Source organism: Bubalus kerabau, chromosome X (assembly GCF_029407905.1).
Source record: "Bubalus kerabau isolate K-KA32 ecotype Philippines breed swamp buffalo chromosome X, PCC_UOA_SB_1v2, whole genome shotgun sequence".
Taxonomy (NCBI): Eukaryota; Metazoa; Chordata; class Mammalia; order Artiodactyla; family Bovidae; genus Bubalus; species Bubalus kerabau.
Genome location: NC_073647.1, coordinates 63,321,704 through 63,343,149, shown reverse-complemented (window position 1 = coordinate 63,343,149; position 21,446 = coordinate 63,321,704). Strand labels below are relative to the sequence as shown.

At 41.9% G+C, this 21,446-nt stretch overlaps 1 protein-coding gene across 3 annotated transcripts; it reads left to right on the top strand.

Moving 5' to 3' along the window:
* Positions 1-571: 571 nt before the first annotated feature.
* On the top strand, positions 572-21,446 carry ARL13A (ADP ribosylation factor like GTPase 13A). 3 transcript variants are annotated; one of them, XM_055564669.1, is made up of 10 exons: positions 572-767; positions 11,670-11,742; positions 12,112-12,182; positions 15,946-16,201; positions 17,059-17,164; positions 17,665-17,849; positions 18,735-18,825; positions 18,919-18,991; positions 21,031-21,121; positions 21,311-21,446. In XM_055564669.1, exons 2-9 carry the CDS (start codon positions 11,684-11,686, stop codon positions 21,087-21,089), a joined length of 900 nt encoding a protein of 299 aa, XP_055420644.1. In that variant the 5' UTR covers positions 572-767; positions 11,670-11,683; the 3' UTR covers positions 21,090-21,121; positions 21,311-21,446. The 3 variants fall into 3 exon arrangements, 2 of the variants coding, with proteins under 2 accessions (XP_055420644.1, XP_055420645.1); XM_055564670.1 differs by having other exon boundaries at positions 21,314-21,445; XR_008708461.1 differs by lacking the exon at positions 18,919-18,991 and having other exon boundaries at positions 21,311-21,362.

Genomic DNA, 21,446 nt, shown 5'->3' with positions numbered 1-21,446 from the left:
AGGAAATGTGACTGAGGTATGTTCTTTAGTTAGTAATAATGTATCAATTCATTAGAAAAGACTGATGCTGCAAAAGATAGAAGGCAAAAGGAGATGGGGAGGCAGAGGATGAGATGGTTAGATAGTATCACTGACTCAACCGACACATCAATTTGAGCAAACTGCTGGAGATACTATAGCACAGGGAAGCTTGGCGTGCTGCACTCCATGGGGTCACAAAGAGTCAGACACGACTCAGCAGCTGCACAACAACAGCAACAACAATGCATCGATTCTGGTTCTTTAATTTTAACAAATGTACCATACTAGTGTGAGAGATGTTACAGAAATAAATAACAGAAACCTCAAAGAAAACAGTCAACAAGTCAAAGGAGGAGCTCTCACAACTTAGGACAGTAGCAGCCCGGAACCGGAAGAAGAAAAAAAAACTTCATTTTTTCACCTGGCAAGAGTTTAGCCAATGAGAGATTGCCACAACTCAGCCAATGAAAAGCCACTATACTTGGAACTCTCAATTCATCCAATGATCTGTCTTCTTATTAGACTTCGCAACTTCCTTTCCGTAACGGTCTTTTTCGCCTGAGGCAGAGGGCTTTGTTGGTGGCAACCATAGTTGGAGACCCTAGGGTATAATTGTTGGCTGATTCTGAGTAAATCGGTTTTTACTGGAGAAGTAACTGGCAAACTGTTTAAGGTGAACATTTTGGTGTCCAATGCAGGGATACAGAGAAGACCCCACAACGACTCTGAGGCTAGTAAGCAGATAGGTAAGTTACCTAAAAAGTCCATTGAGATTTTTTTTTTCAATCACCAGCTCTGAGGCCTGAGGGTAAATTTTTCTCCCGGAGGTTTATTCTGATTAAAGCCTTATTCTGTCTGTGAGTTAAGCACTTCGGCCTGCTATTCCAAATGAAACTATGCTAGCCTTTAGCTGAATTTCTTTTGGAATAGGAGCTGTTTCATTGCAACTGTGCTGTTCAGTCTTCAGCCTGCCTCGTTCAGTATTAGGCTGTGCCGAGCAGCCTTTGTTCTGGCTCCTTTAAAACTAGACTGTTCCCTTAGAACTTGCTGATCTAGGCCTGCAGGGTGTTTGAGCCCATTTAAGCTATTTAGGCTGTTTGAAAATTACTGTTTTATACATGCGTTATAAAACATGTATAAAACAGTAATTTTCAAACAGCCTAAATAGCTTACCTGTGGCGGATTCATTTTGATATTTGGCAAAACTAATACAATTATGTAAAGTTTAAAAATAAAATAAAATTTAAAAAAAAATAATTGAAAAAAAAAAAAAGAAAATTACTGTTTTACTCCAAAGAAAAACCTCTGAGAAATGTGATTCCAATTACCTAAATACTTTGAGGGTGCCCTTACAAGAATTCTGACTGATTTTATGTTTAAAAATCTGTAGTCCTTCCTCATGCACATTTCTAAGTAAATGGACCAACCTAACCAAAGGCAATTGAGAACATCAATGGGGATTATGGAGAAATACTGAAATCCCAAACTTATTTTTCTTAAAACAAAATTGGACAGCCATATCTGTAAAATTTCCAAAACTGAATGGAATGCCTATATTATATTTCATTATTTCCTGATAATGCATTATCAGAAGCCTAAAATTTCATCTCTGCAATGTAAGATTTTAAGATCAACTGAGGCAAGCAAAGACAAAATGGCTGCCAAAGCCTCATGTTCCTTGTCCCTGGCTTCTGTATCTTGGATACTGTCTCCAGTGTCATCTTGTTCCTTTCCTCTGACTCTGCCTCTGGCATCATCCTCCTTCTTCCCTTGAGAGTCCCTTGGACTGCAAGGAGATCCAACCAGTCCATTCTGAAGGAGATCAGCCCTGGGATTTCTTTGGAGGGAATAATGCTAAAGCTGAAACTACAGTACTTTGGCCACCTCATGCAAAGAGTTGACTCATTGGAAAAGACTCTGATGCTGGGAGGGATTGGGGGCAAGAGGAGAAGGGGACGACAGAGGATGAGATGGCTGGATGGCATCACTGACTCGATGGGCTTAAGTCTGAGTGAACTCCGGGAGTTGGTGATGAACAGGGAGGCCTGGCGTGCTGTGATTCATGGGGTCACAAAGAGTCGGACATGACTGAGCGACTGATCTGATCTGATACCTCATCTATAACTCTCAGTTCCCCCATACTAATTCTTTTGCCAAACTAATTCTCTTGCCAAACTTTCCCTTTTCTCTGAAACTCCCCTGTGCCATTTCCTCTGAACTTATCAGAACCCATCTCTTTAAAATTAAGTCTTGAGAGGATCCAGAGGCTAGACTCTTAATTATTTTACATCTCCTGGACTAAAGTGGAACTACAAAGCCATAGTCAAAGATTTTCCCAAAGTAACTGAAATCCTTACAGACTTGGTGAAGAATATAATATAGTTATTCAAACTTATCAACTCTGACTTAGATTAGTTAGTTCATATGCCTGTCAATGAAGACCAGGCCTAAATTTGGATGAAAATTCACAAATGGGGAAATCCTGAGAGCTCTCTAGAATTATAACTGGGAGATCAGGCGATCACTAAGTGATTTCCAAGAGCAATTCATAAGGCTTTCCAAAAGCCTGTTAATTAGAACAAAATTCAGACTTGCACACAAAAATCTGATGAACCTATTCATGAGTATTATGATCAACTTCAGAATGTACTTAAAGAAAATTCTTACCTTCCTTCAGATGTTGATTCCACTTGGGTAGCTTTCAACTGTATTTTTATTAGTGGGCTGAAACAGGATCTTTCTCTTCTAGTAAAAAGGACCAAGATTGAATGGGAAACTTTGTCCACTCCAGATTTAGTTAATCTGGCAACCCAGGTCTCTCACACTCTAGATTAGTCATGTAAAAGGAAAACTGCTAAAATTCTTAATGTTCAATTCAAGCAAATGGAGGTCCCTAAACAAAAACAAAACCCTCCTAGTTTCTGCTATTATTGCAAAGAGCCAGGATATTAGAAAAGAGATTGTTAGCAATTTTCACACTTTGGGTGCCTGCAGCCTTCTAAGTTGTCTTTCCAACATCCCCCTAATTCTCAATAACAAGAGTCAAAGGAACTATAAGAGCTATTCCCAATCCCTCCCTTTTGATGATCTTGAATAACATTTCTCCATGTTAAGGATAAATTTTTTCCAGTCCTAAGTGACACCAGAGCCACACTCTTTGGTCTTCAATTCCACTACAATAAACAGTCTCTGCCTTGGAGTACTAAGATAGTTCAAATACTAGGGTTCTCTAATGAACTTCAAAAGGTTCCTATCTCTGAAGCCATTCTTTTCTCTAGGCCCTTTGAGAAACACACAACATTTTCTCCTCAGTTCCTCCACCCCTACCTATTTATTTGACCAAGACTTCTTAGGGAAGTATCATGCCAGAATTTTTCTCTCCCATGAGGAGGAAATAATTCTACAACTTGACAGTAGTCATCAAAGCAGTCAATCAGGTAAGTTAAATGACCCTTTGACATATTTTATTTCTTCTGTCTTTGATGGTACTACAGCTGATTCTGGACACACTGATCATTTGTTCCTACTGGATCAGATACCACCCCCCTATGGGCAAAATCTCCAACTGATATTGGTAAAATTCACAGTGCACATCCCATCAAGATCCAAATAAATACCCCCAAATTTCTCTCCAGAATGAATCAACACCCTGTAAGGAAAGAAGGTCTTCGAGGTAAAAAGCCTATAATAGAAGATAACAAGTCATCATTATCCCTATACTAATCCCTATAATCCCCTGATTTTACCATCGAGAAACCTAAGGGCTGAGGGTGGAAGTTTTTCCAGGATTTCTGAGCAATAAACAAGACTCTTATCCCTCGACACCCTTTATTCCTAACTCACATGCTACTAACATCCATTTCCAACAGAAGCAAATTCTTTACTATAATTGATGTATGCAGTGCATTCTAACCAATACCTTTTTGGCCTCATTTGGAAAACAAAACAATGCATCCGTACAGTAATGCCTTGGGGTTTTACTGAGAGCCTTTATTTCTCAGAAATCCTGAAGGCTGATCTGGATGATACAAAGTCCCTTAGAGGTTCTGCTTTGGTGCATTGTGTAGATGATTTGCTTCTTTGTTCTCCTTCTCAAGCCTTCTCACAGGAAAGCAGCATCCACTTGCTAAAGTTATTAGCCTTAGAGGGACATAAGGTTGCCAAGGGAAGACTGCAGTTTTCCCAAACCCCTTCAATATTTAGGACACCTGATACCAGAAAAAGGGCTATACCTGAACCCAGAAGGCTTCATAATGTCCTAAGCTTCCAAAAATCCAAAATGAAGTGCCAAATGTGAGGTTCTCTCGGGCTAGTTGGATATTACTCAAACTGGATTCCAAATTTCTCTCTTATGGCCAAATCTCTGTATATTTTACTAAAGAGCAACCTCAACCCAATTTTATGGGAAGAACCAGACAAAATAGTCTTTAAGGCCTTAAAGGAGAGTTTGATGCACCCACACACTCTTGGGCATCCAATGATCAGGTTCTCTCTTCCGGTTTTATATATGAAAAGGAATATAATGCGTTTGGGGTACTCACCCAAAAACATGAGAACCACCATCTATCCACAGAGTATTAAAGCCAGCAACTGTACACTGTGGCACAGGTCTACCCTGCTATTATTGCAAAGAGCCAGGATATTAGAAAAAAGATTGTTACCAATTAAGCACCTTGGGTGCCTGCAGCCTTCTAAGTTGTCTTTCCAACTTGCCTTAGAGCCATTACTGCCACTGCCTTTTTGATTCAGGTCATCAAAAAGATTGAGGTGGGATTCCTTTCAACCATTTTTGTACCTCATGCAGTAGAAGCCCTTCTGAATTCTCATCACACTCAATATTTTTCAGTCAGCTGCCTCACCTCCTAAGAAGTCCTTTTGTTAAGTTCCTCACATAACTCTTTTAGGTTGTAATAACCTTAATCCTGCTGCTCTTCTGCCCTCCATCACCAATGAAGTCTCTCACCACTACTTAATGCTGATGGATCATATCCTGATGCCTTGTGATGACCTGCAAGAAAATAATTTGGGTAATGCTGACTTCTCAAAGTTTGCTGATAGTTCTTATCTAAAAGGTGATCATGGTAAATACTGTGCTGGGCATGCTATAGCAACTCCTTTCATTGTTTTTGAGGCAGCATCTTTACTAATGGCTACTTCAGCCCCAAAGTCTGAATTATGTGATCTTACACAAGCTCATACTTTACCCAAGTACAAAACTGCCAGAATTTATACTGATAGTAGATATGGTTTCGGAGAAGCTCATGATTTTGGAATGTTGTAGAAGCAACATGGCTTCCTAACTTTCAGTAGAGATAAAATTTAAAATGGCTCCTATGTTCAAACATTAGTGAATGCAGTACTTTTACCTGCCACTTAATCTATTATTAAAATTCCAGGGCATTTTTAACTTGACTCCCTGGAAGCTAAAGGAAATTACCTTGCTGACAGTTCCATAAGGAACACTGCACTTAAAGGAATCAAAAGCAGTCAAACTTCTGTCATGATACAAAGGGGTATTTCCCCAAATGATAACTTAGAAAAACTGGCTGGAGAAGCCCAACAACTGGTCTCAAAAAAGAAAAAAGACTGGAAATTCAACTCTTGGTTTGATAAAAAGAGAAAGCTCTGATTCAGATCAAATAACAACTCAGTCCTACTACAGATTCCAAAATTTATACTCCTAACCATTGTACATGCATTAGATCGTTGGTCTACTGACAAAATTCCATCTTTCATGAATCAATATTGGTGGGGAAACATTTACAAAGTTGCAAAAAGTGCCTACCTCACTTGCCCCACTAATCCAAAGGACAACCCAGGGAAGCCTGTTCTTACTGCTTCCAAACATTTTAAACTGTCTTAATGGACCATGCAAGGTCTGGCAATTGGATTTAATACAACTTTCCCCATCTCAGGGATATAAATATATTTTGGTCATGGTGTGAATGTTTTCACACTGGACTTAAGCCTTCCCTTGCAGACAGGCTACTGCTTTTTCTGTGGCTGGTCTTTCTGGAAAATATTATCCCTACCTGGGGAAATCCTCCCACAATTCATAACGATCAAGGGACCCATTTTACTGGTCAGATATTTTGATATCTGTGCTGTTTGGCCAGTTTTACAACACTTTTACTGCATTTAGCATCCTCAATCCTCTGGTTTAGTCAAATGCACTAATGGAATTATTAAAACTCAATTGGAAAAATTTGTATGGGCCCTCCAAATATATTGGCCAAAAGCACTGCCACTGATCCTTCTAAATCTTATATCCATCCCTTGTGGAATTCAAACTCTCACCCTTTGAGACAGTCACAGGACACTCAATGCACTTGGCTCTTGCATTGTTTAACCTGCAGCTGATGAAATGAGAAATATTCCAGTGTTGCAAAGGCCTAATTGCTTCTATTAAAAATAACCATGTTTTGCTAGAGCAATGTTTTCACAGTGCACTCTCCGGAGATGAAGACCTTAAGCACCCTTGCAACCTGGAGATTTCATATACTGGAAAAGACACCTTCAGAAAGATTCTCTTTAACTTCACTGGAGAGACCCCTATCAGGTACTGCTAACCAACCCTTGTGCCATGAAACTCCAGGCAACAGACTCTTGGATTCATATGGCACATGGAGAGAAAGCACCACACCCTGAGTGGACCTGCACATCATCTGGTGACCTGACAGTAAATAGCTCCCAGAATTGAAGCACACAACATCTGATGGAACAGCTTTCCCAAGATAGTTAGATCAGGCTTGTCAGAAGTTTGTCTGCCAAATCTTTCATATGATCTCCAATGTTTATGATCTTGACAATATATGGACTTTCAGTTCAGTTCAGTTCAGTTGCTCAGTCGTGTCCGACTCTTTGTGACCCCATGAATCGCAGCACGCCAGGCCTCCCTGTCCATCACCAACTCCTGGAGTTCACTCAAACTCATGTCCATCAAGTCGGTGATGCCATCCAGCCATCTCATCCTCTGTCGTCCCCTTCTCCTCCTGCCCCCAATCCCCCCCAGCATCAGGGTCTTTTCCAATGAGTCAACTCTTCGCAGGACGTGGCCAAAGTATTGGAGTTTCAGCTTCAGCATCAGTCCTTCCAGTAAACACCCAGGACTGATGTCCTTTAGGATGGACTGGTTGGACCTCCTTGCAGTCCAAGGGACTCTCAAGAGTAAGTAGCCTCAGAGTTGTCCCTTCTACCCTTCCTTGTTACTCAAATGTGACCTCAATAGGTTTCCAGTGTGTATGCTTTCCCTCCATCATTGAATACCACACCCAGGAAAGGTCGTTTCTGGCACTGAGGGACAAAAAGTCACTGAAACCAGAAAACCCAAGTCTTAACCAGCACTGCTTTCAGAGGAAGATCATCTGGATAGTGTGCTCAGTTGTGTCCAACTCTGTGACCCCATGGACTATAGCCCACCAGGCTATTCTGTCTGGATTTGCCAGGCAAGAATATTGGAGTGGGTTGTAATTTCCTTCTCCAGGGGATCTTCCCTACCCAGGGATCGAACCCACATCTCCTGTGTCTCCTGCACTGCAGGCAGATTCCTCACTCACTGAGCCATCAGGGAAGCCCTTTCAGAGAAAGATCAAGATCAAAAGGAGGAAATGTAAAAATTAATAAAAATCACAATTAGAACAGGAGATCAGGAAGAGGAGCTCTCACACCCTATGACAACAGCAGAGCCCAACAGGAAGACTTCCATTTGTTGCCTGGCCAGAGCTCAGCCAGTGAGAGATTGCTACAACTCAGCCAATGAGAGATTGCCACAACTCAGCCAATGAAAAGCCACTATACTTCAAGCTCTGCTGCTGCTGCTGCTAAGTTGCTTCAGTCATGTCCGACTTGGTGCAACCCCAGAGACGGCAACCCACTAGGCACCTCTGTCCCTGGGATTCTCCAGGCAAGAATACTGGAGTGGGTTGCCATTTCCTTCTCCAATGCATGAAAGTGAAAAGTGAAAGTGAAGTTGCTCAGTCGTGCCCGACTCTTGGCGACCCCATGGACTGGAGCCTACCAGACTCCTCCGTCCATGGGATTTTCCAGGCAAGAGTACTGGAGTGGGGTGCCATTGCCTTCTCTGACTTCAAGCTCTAAATTCCCCCAGTAGACTCTTTTGTTTAGTATAGCCCAACCAACTACCTTTCCCCCTCCTTGCTGTGAGGGGTACTTGTGTGTGACTTGCTATGATGGCAGACCCCAAATTGTAATTCTTTGTTGATCCCAAATAACCCATTTTTGCTGGAAAAATAACTGGTAGTCTGTATGTGTTAGATCAATACTATTAATAAAGGGGGAAAACAGGTGCAGGGTATAATGTGAACCCTCTGTACTGTCTTTGTAACTTTTCTGTATATCTAAAACTGTTCTTACAAAAGTTTATTTTAAAGTTGACTTAAAAAGGAGTACAATACAGTTTGTCCAGAAAAGATGGAAAGGCCCAGAGCTGCGGTAGTTTCTCTGGCCCCTGAAAATCTCACTCACACAGCCTGTGAGACCCTTAATACACAGTCTCTGAAACTAGACCACCTGGGTTTGAATTCTGGGCATTACCACTTACTAAATGGGTACATTTGGGCAAATTACTTAACCTTTTTGTGAATGATGGCCCCTACTTTTTGCCATGTTATTAGTATTAAATGAGTTTAGTATGTATAGATTGCTTAAATGAGTGCTGACACACTGTAAGTTCTATGTAGATACTCTGTAAACTTAAAAACACGATGACTAAAAATTCAGTAATTTAGTAATTAGCTATATAATCAGACAAGGTAGGGAGATAGGAGTTTGGTTGCTATAAACCAAGCAGTGGTTACCATGGATATGTCAGAACCTTGACAGCCAGCATAAGGGGGCAACTGAGCTGTGTTACTCTGGCAAGAAAGCTAGAAGGCGCAACACATCTTCCTATTACTCTACCCATTTTAAGTCTTTCTCTCAAAAAGAACCAACTTCTAATCAGATACATAATTAACCACCTCAAGGTAAGCAAAATATATCATTATCTCCATTCTGTAGCTAAGAATTCTGAAAATGGTAGGTTTAATTTAGATGATTTCATCCTAGAGTACCCAGGAGAGGTGCTGGAAGTGAAAGGACCTGATAATCCCTAGTCCAATTATTTTCCTTCTTGGTTATCCTACTTATCCTTCTTTAAGATATGTTCTTAAGGAAGAATTTGTGTGATGCCAGTTGGACCTCTCTTAGTGGTACTAACAAATACAGACTGTCTGAGATCAAGCTAGGAAGCTCTGCAATTATCAGGAAACAGACATGAAGCTGCTACTTCTGTCTTAAAGGGAGATGGCTACCATGGAACCCAGACAATCAGACAGTGGTGTTTCAGGCTCCTGGTCTTATCAGCATCATGAGCAAAGCTGGAATAAGGCTGGTTTTGATCACAGGCCACATATCAGGTTTTCCTTTGGAAGGGCATAAGCCAGACCTATTTTCCAGGAGGTCCTTATGGGAATCTGAATGATTTCCTAGGGAATGAACAATGCTCTAATAAGAAATGCTATGAAATGTGAGTCTCTATTTGGGGATAGCAGTTCTCTAAAACAGTGGGTGATTCTGCAGAATCCTGCTAAGTTATCCATTGATAAGCAGATACATACTCACCATAATCATCAGAGAGCTAACCAAAGCCCATCTGAGTATCAGCCTAAGTACTTTGGTAACCCAACCAGAGCTTCCCCCAGCTCTGGGCCCCATACATAGACATTCAGTTCAGTTCAGTCGCTCAGTTGTGTCTGACTCTTTGCGACCCCGTGAATTGCAGCACGCCAGGCCTCCCTGTCCATCACCAACTCCCGGAGTTCACTCAAACTCAAGTCCATCGAGTTGGTGATGCCACCCAGCCATCTCATCCTCTGTCATCCCCTTCTCTTCCTGCCCCCAATCCCTCCCAGCATCAGAGTCTTTTCCAATGAGTCAGCTCTTCGCATGAGAGTTTCAGCTTTAGCATCAGTCCTTCCAAAGAACACCCAGGACTGATCTCCTTTAAAATGGACTGGTTGGATCTCCTTGCAGTCCAGGGGACTCTCAAGAGTCTTCTCCAACACCACAGTTCAAAAGCATAAATTCTTAGGCACTCAGCTTTCTTCACAGTCCAACTCTCATATCCATACATGACTACTGGAAAAACCATAGCCTTAACTAGACGGACCTTTGTTGGCAAAGTAATGCCTATGCTTTTGAATATGCTATCTAGTCATAGCATATGACTAAAGTCATAACTTTTCTTCCAAGGAGTAAGCGTCTTTTAATTTCATGGCTGCACTCACCATCTGAAGTGATTTGGGAGCCCCCAAAAATAAAGGCTGACACTGTTTCCACTGTTTCCCCATCTATTTCCCATGAAGTGATGGGACCAGATGCCATGATCTTTGTTTTTTGAATGTTGAGCTTTAAGCCAGCTTTTTCACTCTCCTCTTTCACTTTCATCAACAGGCTTTTTAGTTCCTCTTCACTTTCTGCCATAAGGGTGGTGTCATCTGCATATCTGAGGTTATTGATATTTCTGCCGGCAATCCTGATTCCAGCTTGTGCTTCATCCAGCCCAGGGTTTCTCATGATGTACTCTGCATAGAAGTTAAATAAGCAGGGTGACAATATACAGCCTTGATGTAGTCCTTTTCCTATTTGGAACCAGTCTGTTGTTCCATGTCCAGTTCTAACTGTTGCTTCCTGATCTGCATACAGGTCTGTCAAGAGGCGGGTCAGGTGGTCTGGTATTCCCATCTCTTTCAGAATTTTCCACAGTTTATTATGATCCACACAGTCAATCAAAACCACAATCATTAGGTTAGCCAAAAGGTTTATTTGGGCTTTTCTTAAGATCTCATGGACTTTTTGACCAGCCCAATAGACAAACACTTCACACCCACTAATATTAAACAAAAAGACAATGACGGTTGATGAGGATGTGGAGAAATTGGAACCATCCGGAACTGCTGGTAGGAGTGTAAAATATAGAAACAATCTGGCACTTTCTGAAAATGTTAAACACAGAGTTATCATATGACCCAGCAATTACACTCCTAGGTATATACTCAAGAGAACTGAAACCATATGTCCATATAAAACTTATACAATCCTACACACACACACACACACACATATATATATATATAGCAGGATTATTCATAAGAGTCAAAAAGTAGAAACAATCCAAACATCTTATCAATTGATGAATGGATAAACAAAATGTGGTATATCCATACAATGGAATGTTATTTAGCCATAGAAGGGAATGAAATATTAATACATGCTATAACATGGATTAACTGTGAAGCAATTGTCTAAAGTACCCTTTTTACTTAGGCAACGCATTTCTCCACCCCATCCCCAATTCCAAGGTTGAATAAAGATATTCCTAACAGGGATGAACTATGGCTGAAGGGATAGGCCACACCTAATGCCATCATGCTGGTGTAGGTTGCTTTAATAAGAAATCACTGTTTTGCCACTAGAGTTGATGATAATCGGTTCCCCTGCACCCCATCCATGACATAAACAAGGTTGGACAGAATGAAATAATGGACTTTTGACGGTCCCAGTCTGTTTATCAGTTTCTGTGTATTCATAAGCTAATTTAGGTTCAGAGTTAACCATGGGATGATTTCTTATTTCCCTTAATATTAAAGAACTAAGCTGAATCATGTTCCGGCTTCTGACCTCCTGCTGGTGTCATCTAAAGACAACTGAAGAGACCCAAAGGTAATACTGTAATTATTTCCTTAGACCTGTTCCACCATTTCCTCCAATGTGCCTAGCCATAGTCCCTCACAGGACAAATCCTTATGATATATATTATTAGGGGGCATGACTAGGTAGTGTCTACAAGATTAGGGGCAGGGTTGGGGGAGGATGGCCAGTTCTACAAGGCAAGTGAATCAGGGAAGCAAAGTGTCCTTGGAGGCTTTGGGGAGTAGCTCCCACTCCACCTTCTACCACCTGGCTGTGCCTTTATGACTGCATTGGGACTACTGCAGGCAGAGCCCCAAACACCAAGAGTATAATTCTTTTTTAGACTGAGAACTAACAGTACTTTTAAGGCTTTGACTCATTTTTCTTTTCCATTTCTAGACATGTAGCCATCATCATCCTTGGACTACACAACTCAGGCAAAACTGTTCTTGTGGAGGCGTTCCAGAGACGTAAGGAACTGAGAGCATTAGATACTAGTTTAGGTCTCCCCTGGGTCCCAGTGACCAATGAAATATCATTCCTTCCTACCCTTACTTCATGGCACTCAAGTTACCTCATTTGAAGGTAAACACTTCCTAACACACACGAACAAGACACACACACACACACAGAGACACACATATACTCCTCTCCTCAGGTGTTATCAGCCTGTTTATGTAATGTCTGTTACCTGCTCCCTTTACAAGATATCCTAATTGAAGGTCTTTTCATAGTGTCAGTATGAATGAACTGTGACTATGCAAAGCACTGCAGTTGATAAGGAAGGAGAGCAAGTTTGAAACAGTGTCTAGTGTCAGAGCTCAATTAAAGTGGAATTTGGTCTAGATAAGAGAGACAAGTGTGGGATGATGAACAATTTTAATAACGTGAAACTCTTTTTGACAGTTCATATAGAGGGTTGGAGCTTGAGAAATGGTGTCAGTTCAAAGGCAGGCAAGTTTAATACCAAATCTCCAGTTTAATACCTTGACATTTCAGCCAGTGGTTCAGCCTGGTATTCCACCTTACAGGCAGCAAACTTGATTCTGCCTCTCCCAAATCTCTGATTGGCAGAAATGATAATTTAAAAAAAAAAAAAAAGGTAAGCAGCAGCAAGAAAATCAAGGAACCAAGATAAATCACAAGGTTACTGATAAAGGGAATAATTTTTAAAGCCCAACTCAGCACCACCCCTAGATTCCCATCCAGTCTGGGTGGGGCCTGGGAATATATGAAGAACACCCCAGGCCTTTCTAATAGCCATCTTTGGGAAGCACTCAATTGTAATTAGCCTTATGCTATTTTGCCTATGAGAATAGCATGTGCTTTCCATTCTAATTCCTAGAAGATAGAGCTTGCAGTCTAATTTGTTACTGTTTAACTTGCCTTGTGGTTGATGAATAACTTGGGGCTGATTCATAAACTTCATTCACAGAGACGTTTTTATGGCTAAGAAGCAAATTTCCACTAATGTCACATTCTGAAGAATTATCTCAGGCCACCTCTGTCCATGTAAGACTTCCAGAGACTAGTAGACTCCTCTGTACCCAAAATGCAATAGCTTGCCCCCTATAAGCTCCTGCAAATGTTTAATTGCTGAAAACAGATGATAGCCTAGGGAGGAAGTTCCAATCTATAAGCAGTAACTTGTGTAAACATTTGAAGACGCTGGCTATAAAATATTTTGGGACATAAGCCATTATTATCAACAACATCATTCACTATAACTATTTTGTCTGGCATGGTCATATGGGGCAAGTGAGGGCATTTAAAGCAGTTTCAAACCTAGATATATATTTCGAACTTGAAAAGAAAATGCTGTCTTAGCCCCACCCCAGATCTCTCTCTCTCAAAGAATGAGGCCTAGTGTCATAGGTTTTAAGAGCTCCACAGGTGATCCTGGTGTGCAGAGTGGGTACTGAGAGCCAAAAATCAGAATCACACCAACTCACAGGGGACCTGAAGGTTCAGATATTTGGGCCTGGAGAAGGCCCAGGGAATCAAAAATCTTAACAGGTGCACCAGATAATTCTGAGACAGGCATAAATTCTACTGCTCTTTAAGGCAGTGAGTCTCAAAATATAAGGTAAGAAGAATCACCTAGGGATTTTGTTAAACATAGGAGTTTGCTAAACATACAGATGCTTGTGTCCCAAATGTATGGATTCTTATTCATTTGGCACAGGGGGGGACTTAACCATCACCCCCATGTAACTCTAAAGCAGATGATCCCCAAACTATGCTTTATGTAGCATTCTGCTAGGGATATAGAGATGGATTTGATTCAGTATCTGTCCTCAGAGTGTTTATAAATTAATAGAGGAAATAAGAGAAATGTACATTGTCAGAGAGCAAGTTCTGATGGTTTTTAGGGTTTGCCAACAATAGATTGAATTATTGGAGAATTGGTAAGGCTGCAAATACAAAGAAATAACAAGGAAAAAACATAAAGTTTGCTTTGAAATTACCTTTAGAGTTTTAACCTATTCACTTATTATTTTTAAGTAGTCTAATATAGACATAACAAATAACATAAAATTGTGAATGAAAATTATATGTTCTGTGAAAGCTATAATTAAATCATTGACTAACATAAAATCAGAAGAGGACACTATGAGATGATAGTAAAATGTAATAATATGTACATATACACACATATAGAGGCATATTATGTATACTCATACATGTGTGTATAGTCATACATTTCCAAAGATCTGAAAGCATCCTGTTAACTTCTCAGCTAAGCAACTTATTCTAACAATCCTATAGAAAATGTCCCATGTAAATCTGAAACTAGAGATAAGAAGCTACTGATTCTGGTCTTAGAACTCCCAGATATGAGTGTAGAGAATCTGTAAAATCATCTTGCTACTAATGTGGGCAGAGAGCTAAGCCAGGCTGTCGGTTTAATAGACTGGAATGTGCCTACAGAAATGCTGAACTGCATTTCTCTGGGGGCTGAGTGAGAGGTGGAATGCCCTGTGGGACTGTATGGTCTGGCCATAGCCTTGAAAGGGCAAAGGTGTCTGAGTTTGGCATGGTTTCTAGGAGATATGAGAGGAAGAGGACTTCATACTCTCCTCCACAGTAACAGACCCCATAAACATTTACTGAACACCTACTATGTGTAAGGGAATGCAGAGCCCCTCCCTCACAGAGCTTATATTTTCACTGGGGAGGCAGGATATGCACAGAATGAGGTGAAGGACCAGTTTAACACATCATGTGCTTAACTAGAGATCGAAGTGAGAGCTGGGCCAGTCAGCGAGGCTTCCTAAAGAAAGTGGTACTTGAGCTGGGCCTTAAAGAAAGGATGGGAGAGAAGAGCTTCAACAGATGCATTCAACAAATATTTATTGAACACCTGTCTGCCAGTTTCTGTGCTTGACATTGTGAATATATAATAGCAAATACTGAAGGGGTTTCTATCCTGTTGCAGTTTATAACCCAGATAAATAAATCACAGAATTTATAACACTGTAACATGGGCTTCCCTGGTGGCTCAGACAGTAAAGGATCCACCTGCAATGCAGGAGACCTGGGTTCAGTCCCTGAGTTGGGAAGATCCCTTGGAGGACAGCATGGCAACACACACCAGTATTCTTGCCTGGGGAATCCCCATGGAAAGAGGACCCTAGCAGGCTACAGTCCATGGAGTCACAAAGAGTCAGACATGACTGAGTGACTAAGCATACATGTGCTGTGGTAGTGGTAAGCCCAGAAGAAAGGCACCTTATCCGGACTTGGGGATGGTAGTGTGAGTTAAGAAAATTTTCTAGAAGAAACAAGATCTGAATTGACCTTTTAAAAACAAAATAGGTTTTAACCAAGCAGAGTAGTGGGAAAGTGTTCTAACCAGTAGGAATAGTATCTTGTGAAGGCCCGGGGCAAGGGAGAGCCTGACATGCATGTGGAATGGGGGATAGGGAGGCACACGAGTCAAGAAGCAGAGGGAGGAAGAGGCTGGGTACCAGAGACCCTGGATACCAGTCAGGGAAGAAATGGATCTGGCAGGTTAGGAGGTAAAAGAGTTTGTATTCTGTCTTCAGAGCAGCAGGCACTCAAGGAAGGTTACTGAGCCAGGATAGGGTAGTGTGGGCAAAGTGCTGGTTTAGGATGAATCAGCATGAGCAGGATGCCAGGACACCTCCATAGGATTCCTGAGGGCAGGCTGTAATCAAGGTCCAGATAATCATTTAACAAATTCTTTCCTTCTCTCTTCCCTATGCATAGAACTCCCTAGTAGGAGTAGGATGGACAGTTGTTCAAACTCTGAACTAACCACACTCCTGGTGGATAATTATGAAGTTTCCATCTATGACCTAAAAGGAGACATGCAGGGCCGCGAAATCTGGCCAAACTACTATGCTCAGGCACATGGGCTGGTTTTTATTCTGGATTCCAGTGACTTGCAGCACATGCAGGAAGTGAAGGTCATCTTACCCAACATGCTGTCTGATGAAAGAGTGGCTGGGAAACCCATCCTACTGTAAGACTCTACCTTTGTGTCCAATTTCCCCTTCCATTCTGAGCCTTTAGAAGAGAAGTAGACAGAGGAAGGGCTAGGTGGTCCCTCTATCACGTCCAATTAGACCGCCTCTCCTCTTTGGCTGAGGGGTAGTGGCCCAGTCCTCTATGGGCTGTTTTCAAGAGCCACTTTCTACCAGACACTGCCATGGGGGAACCTATTATCTAATTGTGCAAAGGTAATTTTGAAGGCAAGCATCAAAGGGAAATGCACACACCCTCCTCACCCATTTGTCAACTCTTCCTGAAGACTGCCTCCCTACATTTGCTTCTCTTTTCTGGCTTCAGTCTCTGACCCTGAGATGAAGGCAGAAAACTCCTGTGTTGTATATTCAATGCCAGTGGCCTGCTCCCTTGGCAGAGTGCCCGAGATTTATGCCACTACCTCTTATTCCAGGGTGATATTTCAGGTGGCCTGTCAATCTTCCCCATGCCCTTTAAGCCTTTTTTATTCCTTGTTAGCACCCCCAGCTCAAGCATGAACAGAGTTTAGGGAAGGGTGTAAAAGCTCCAAATTTGTTCCTATCCCAGTTAGAAATTCTAATTAAAGTTTGATGGTGTAGTGTAGAAGTGAGAAATGAGGCTTGGGGATTATCTCGGATTCAAATTACTTGTGCTCTTCTTTCCTCCATTGAGAGCTGGCTAGAAAAATGTCTGGATCACCTTACTGGGTATGGCTTAAAAGCTAGTCCCTGGATATGGAGCAGCTGTACCAGAATTGGATATCCCCCTCTTTCCTTTCTTTTCTTGCCCTTGGTCTCTATCTCAGTTTCACTCATCCTCTCTTCTTCCCTCAAAATCTTCCAATGCTGGTTTTAGCCTGGCCAACAAGCAGGATAAGATGGATGCCCTGACGCCTGGTGAGATCATTGAATATCTGCGGCTGGAGAGACTTATGAATGAGAACAAGTCTCCGTGCCGAGTGGTAAGTGTCCTGCCCTCCCTTACCTTGTCCTTTCAACCAAGGCTGATGCCTTCCACAGCCCATAATCAGTCTCCTATGCCAGATCTCAGGCAAAGTCTCTCCCTGACACAAGTATGGCAATGATTTCTGACTCAACGGTGATAATAAGTACCACTCACTTACAGCACTTTTGCATCTGTTTTCTCATTAGGCCTGTAAAACAGCTCTTTAAAGCTGGAAGTTTCAGTAGTCTCATTTTATGGTTAAGAAAGCCAAGGGTCAGAGACCCTGTGTGCCTTGTCCAAGGTTATACATCCAAGACGTGACACTTGATTAAAGGACCTAGCTTTTGTACCTTTCATTTACCTTCTCAGGAGTAAATGTTGAGTATCTCTTAGGAAGTCTTAAGAACCTCTCTAGGTACAGCAGAGCTTCTGTGTACCTGTGTGCTGAGGGTGATTGAGACTATGGGCCCCAGAGGTCCCAAGCTCCTGGGCTAGAGTCTTCTCTTTTTGTCACAGGAACCTTGTTCAGTTGTCAAACAACTCCAAAGGCGCCGTCAACCTATAGTTGATGGCCTGTACTGGCTGTTATCTGCCATTGGGGAGAAATATGAAGAGCTGTGTACTCGCCAACAGCCACTGCCACCAACCATTGCAGCCTCCAGTAGCACTAGAGGATTTGAGGAAAGAGCCCCAGCAGACAGGTACCGAGCTGCCTCTGTTAGGTGTACTGATAAGAACAGATGCGGGAGTTAATCTTCAACATAAGCAGGGAGTTCTGGGAGGAGCATGAATTCTGTGAGGTGCTGAGCAAGTCTCTCAAGATCAGTTGGCCCAAATGGGGTGAAGGCAGTGACCACAAACATCCCAACACTGTTAGGTACATCCTCCCCTAGGCACAATTTGAGTGGGATGAATTAAATCATCAGTAGTAGAGTTTCTCCAAAACAGGGTTTCTTTTTTTTTTTTTTTTTTTGAACTGTATATATATATTTTTTAATTTAAATTTATTTTAATTGGAGGCTAATTACTTTACAATATTGTATTGGTTTTGCCATACATCAACATGAATCCACCATGGGTGTACACGTGTTCCCAATCCTGAACCCGCCTCCCACCTCCCTCCCCGTACCATCCCTCTGGGTCATCCCAGTGCACCAGCACCAAGCATCCTGTATCCTGCATCGAACCTGGACTGGCGATTCGTTTCTTATATGATATTATACATGTTTCAATGCCATATTCTCTGGTTTGTTACACAGAGGAGAAAAGGAACACAAGCCCCTTAAGGATTTTATTGGCAACATTCTATGGATAACTATCCTGGAGCTGCTCCACATTCTCTGCTTCCCATTCTCTGATCATTCCAATAATACAGCAAGGTGGGAGAGAACAGGAATATAGAAAAGGAGAAGAAAAAGAAACAGGATGTGATCAAGGTTTTGAGGAATAAAAAGACTAAATGTCCTCTTCCTCTGTTGTTCCTCTAATTGTCTGAAGACACATGGCAGGGATGGGGGGATAGTTGAATTTGATTAAGGAGCTCGCATCTGTTTTCACTATGGCTTTATCCTCTCTATCTTCTCCAGCTTTGCTACCCAGATGGGAATGTCCAAAGAAAACAGACAGCATGTAGGACAACACTCAGTGGAACCTAAGCCTCTGAAGTCAATCCTGCTAGTAAGTGGCTCATTAAATGTTATTACCTCAGGGACCAATCTCCAAACTCTTTGGGCACCAATTGACTTTCTCCTCCATCTTGCTGATATACAGAAAGAAGGTGTAAGAATAAGACCCAAGAAGAACGTATCAGTAACCTTTGCCTTAGATGAACCCATGGAGGAAGGTGAATATTCTGGGGGAAATGGATCTCATAACACTGCTGGACTGCATAACACCAGTGGAGCTCATAACATAGCTGGAGCTGGTAACACTGCTGGAGCTGGTAACATCGCTGGGGCTTGTATCACCGCTGGGGCTCGTATCATCTCTGGGGCTCGTATCATCACTGGGGCTCGTATCATTGCTGGGGCTCGTATCATCTCTGGGGCTCGTATCATCGCAAGAGCTTGTAACACACCCAAGCTTCGCTATGGTCCAAGTGATGACTTTCAGCCCCCAGCCCCATATACTGAGGATGATCTTTTTGAATGTAAGGCTGGAACATTGATTAGTTAGGGTAGAAAAGATATAAAGGCCTTTCCTCACAATTTAAAGTGAGGAGTTTTGAGCCCCAAACTCTTTTTTCATGCTATGGTTGGTGATCAGGAGAGAAGCAGATGAAGTGCTTGGAGAGTACCATCTGGCAGCCCAGTATGATGCTCCAAGATCTTTGTCTGGATGGCTGTAGGGTTATCTTAAAGGTTATGATTTCCAGTGGTAGATGTACAAATTGGTACAATCTTTACAGAGAGTAGTTTGGTTGTCTGTCTCCCTCCTACTCTCCATCCCTCTTTCTCTATGTGTGTGTGTGTGCGCGTGCCTGTGTGTGTACATGTGCACATGCTCAGTTATGTCCAACTCTTTGCAACCCCATGGACTGTAGCCTGCAAGGCTCCTCTGTCCATGGGATTTCCCAGGCAAGAATACTGGCGTGGGTAGCCATTTCCTACTCCAGGGGATTTTCCCAACCCAAGGATTAAATCTGTGTCTCTTGTGCCATATGTATATATATCTTGGAGAAGGAAATGGCAACCCACTCTAGTATCTGTGCCTGGGAAATTCCATGGACAAAGGAGCCTGGTGGGCTACAGTCCATGGGATTGTGAAAGAGTGGGACATAACTTAGCAACTGAACAACAAGAACAGCATATATATATAGAGAGAGAGAGAGAAAGAAAGAAAGAGAGAAAGAGAGAGAACTTTAAAATTGTGGAAACCATATGAGCCAATCATTTTATATCTTGAATTGTAGCCAAAGATAATTACACAAGTACACAAAAAAGAATGCTCATAGTTGTTCAATCACAGCATTGTGCATAACAGCTAAAAGCTGAAAACAAGCTAAAGCTCTAACAGTGGTGAATGGCTAAATAAATTATGGTGCGCCAATACAATAGAATACTATGCAGACCTTAAAAGGGCTAATGTTGACATATTGACTGGCATGGAAAGTTTTCCACAACCCAGTGTTTTATTGGAGAAAATAAAGTCAGAGCACAGCATGTACAGCATGATGTATATATGTCCATAGACTATCTGGAGGGAAATCACCAAACATGAGCAGTGGTTTTCTCTAAGGGTAAGATTCTAGGTGATTTTTAGAAGATCCAAGGTACCTTTCTTAGAATTTTTGTATTATCAGAAATTTTTTAATAATCATATATGATTTCTCCCAATCTAAAGGCACTAAAAAAAGAAAGCTGTGAGGATTTAAAGGCCCATTGTTGTTAATGGCTACTCCATCTCAAATGTTCCTTGGCCCCAGTTTCCATGACGGTAAACTGTCAATTTTATAATGTCACCTTTGCTCTCCAAAGAATCTGCCCTTCAGGCTACCTCAGAGCCTTGGGTTGTTACACCTACACAGAGGGGCTGTTAGTTCTGTCTGTTAATACCTCCACAGTCCCCCTATAATTCCACCTACTCTAACATAATATCCCTTAGAACTCCCATTGTGCCCATACATCAATCTTCGAGACATCAAATGAATCTTATCCCCACCAAGAGGCTCAAAAATAGTTAAGGGGAATGAATAGTTAGTTTAAGAATGAAGATGACCTGGACAGGAACACTGAGGACAGAGGTGCTGCTCTGGGAAGGAGGATGAAAGTTGAGTGGCAGGAATCCAGCAGAAGAGGGGAGGAAATGTCTTTCTAGATGTCTGATTCTACTCCTAAGTCTGTGTCCAAAACTGAAACCCATTTTTCATTTCTATAACCTCAGAGCCAACAGTAAAAAGGAAAATGGGCACCCTGGGACCCAGAGGACATGTTACTGGATAATCTCTGATGAAGCCTTTGAAGCCTTTGATGTGGTTAGTATTCCTTAGGTGAAGGGAAGAGAGCAAGAGGGAGAGTAAGTATGAGGTCAGGGCAGAGGGGGACACCTAGTGGGATGCAATCTACACCCCTTGGAAAGTAGGCAACAGCCTCCTCACCTGGAAGGACAGGAAGCCTTGTGCCTAGCTTCGCTTGCAATGATGCCTGTTTTCTTTCTCTTTTAGCAGACTTTTAACAGAGAGCTAAAGAGAAAAATGAAGGAACGTCAAAAGAAACATCTCATATTCCTCCTTTAGTAAATGGGTTCATCTACAGAACCATTAGGATTTTTCAGTTTTCAAATTTCTGTCTGTTAATACC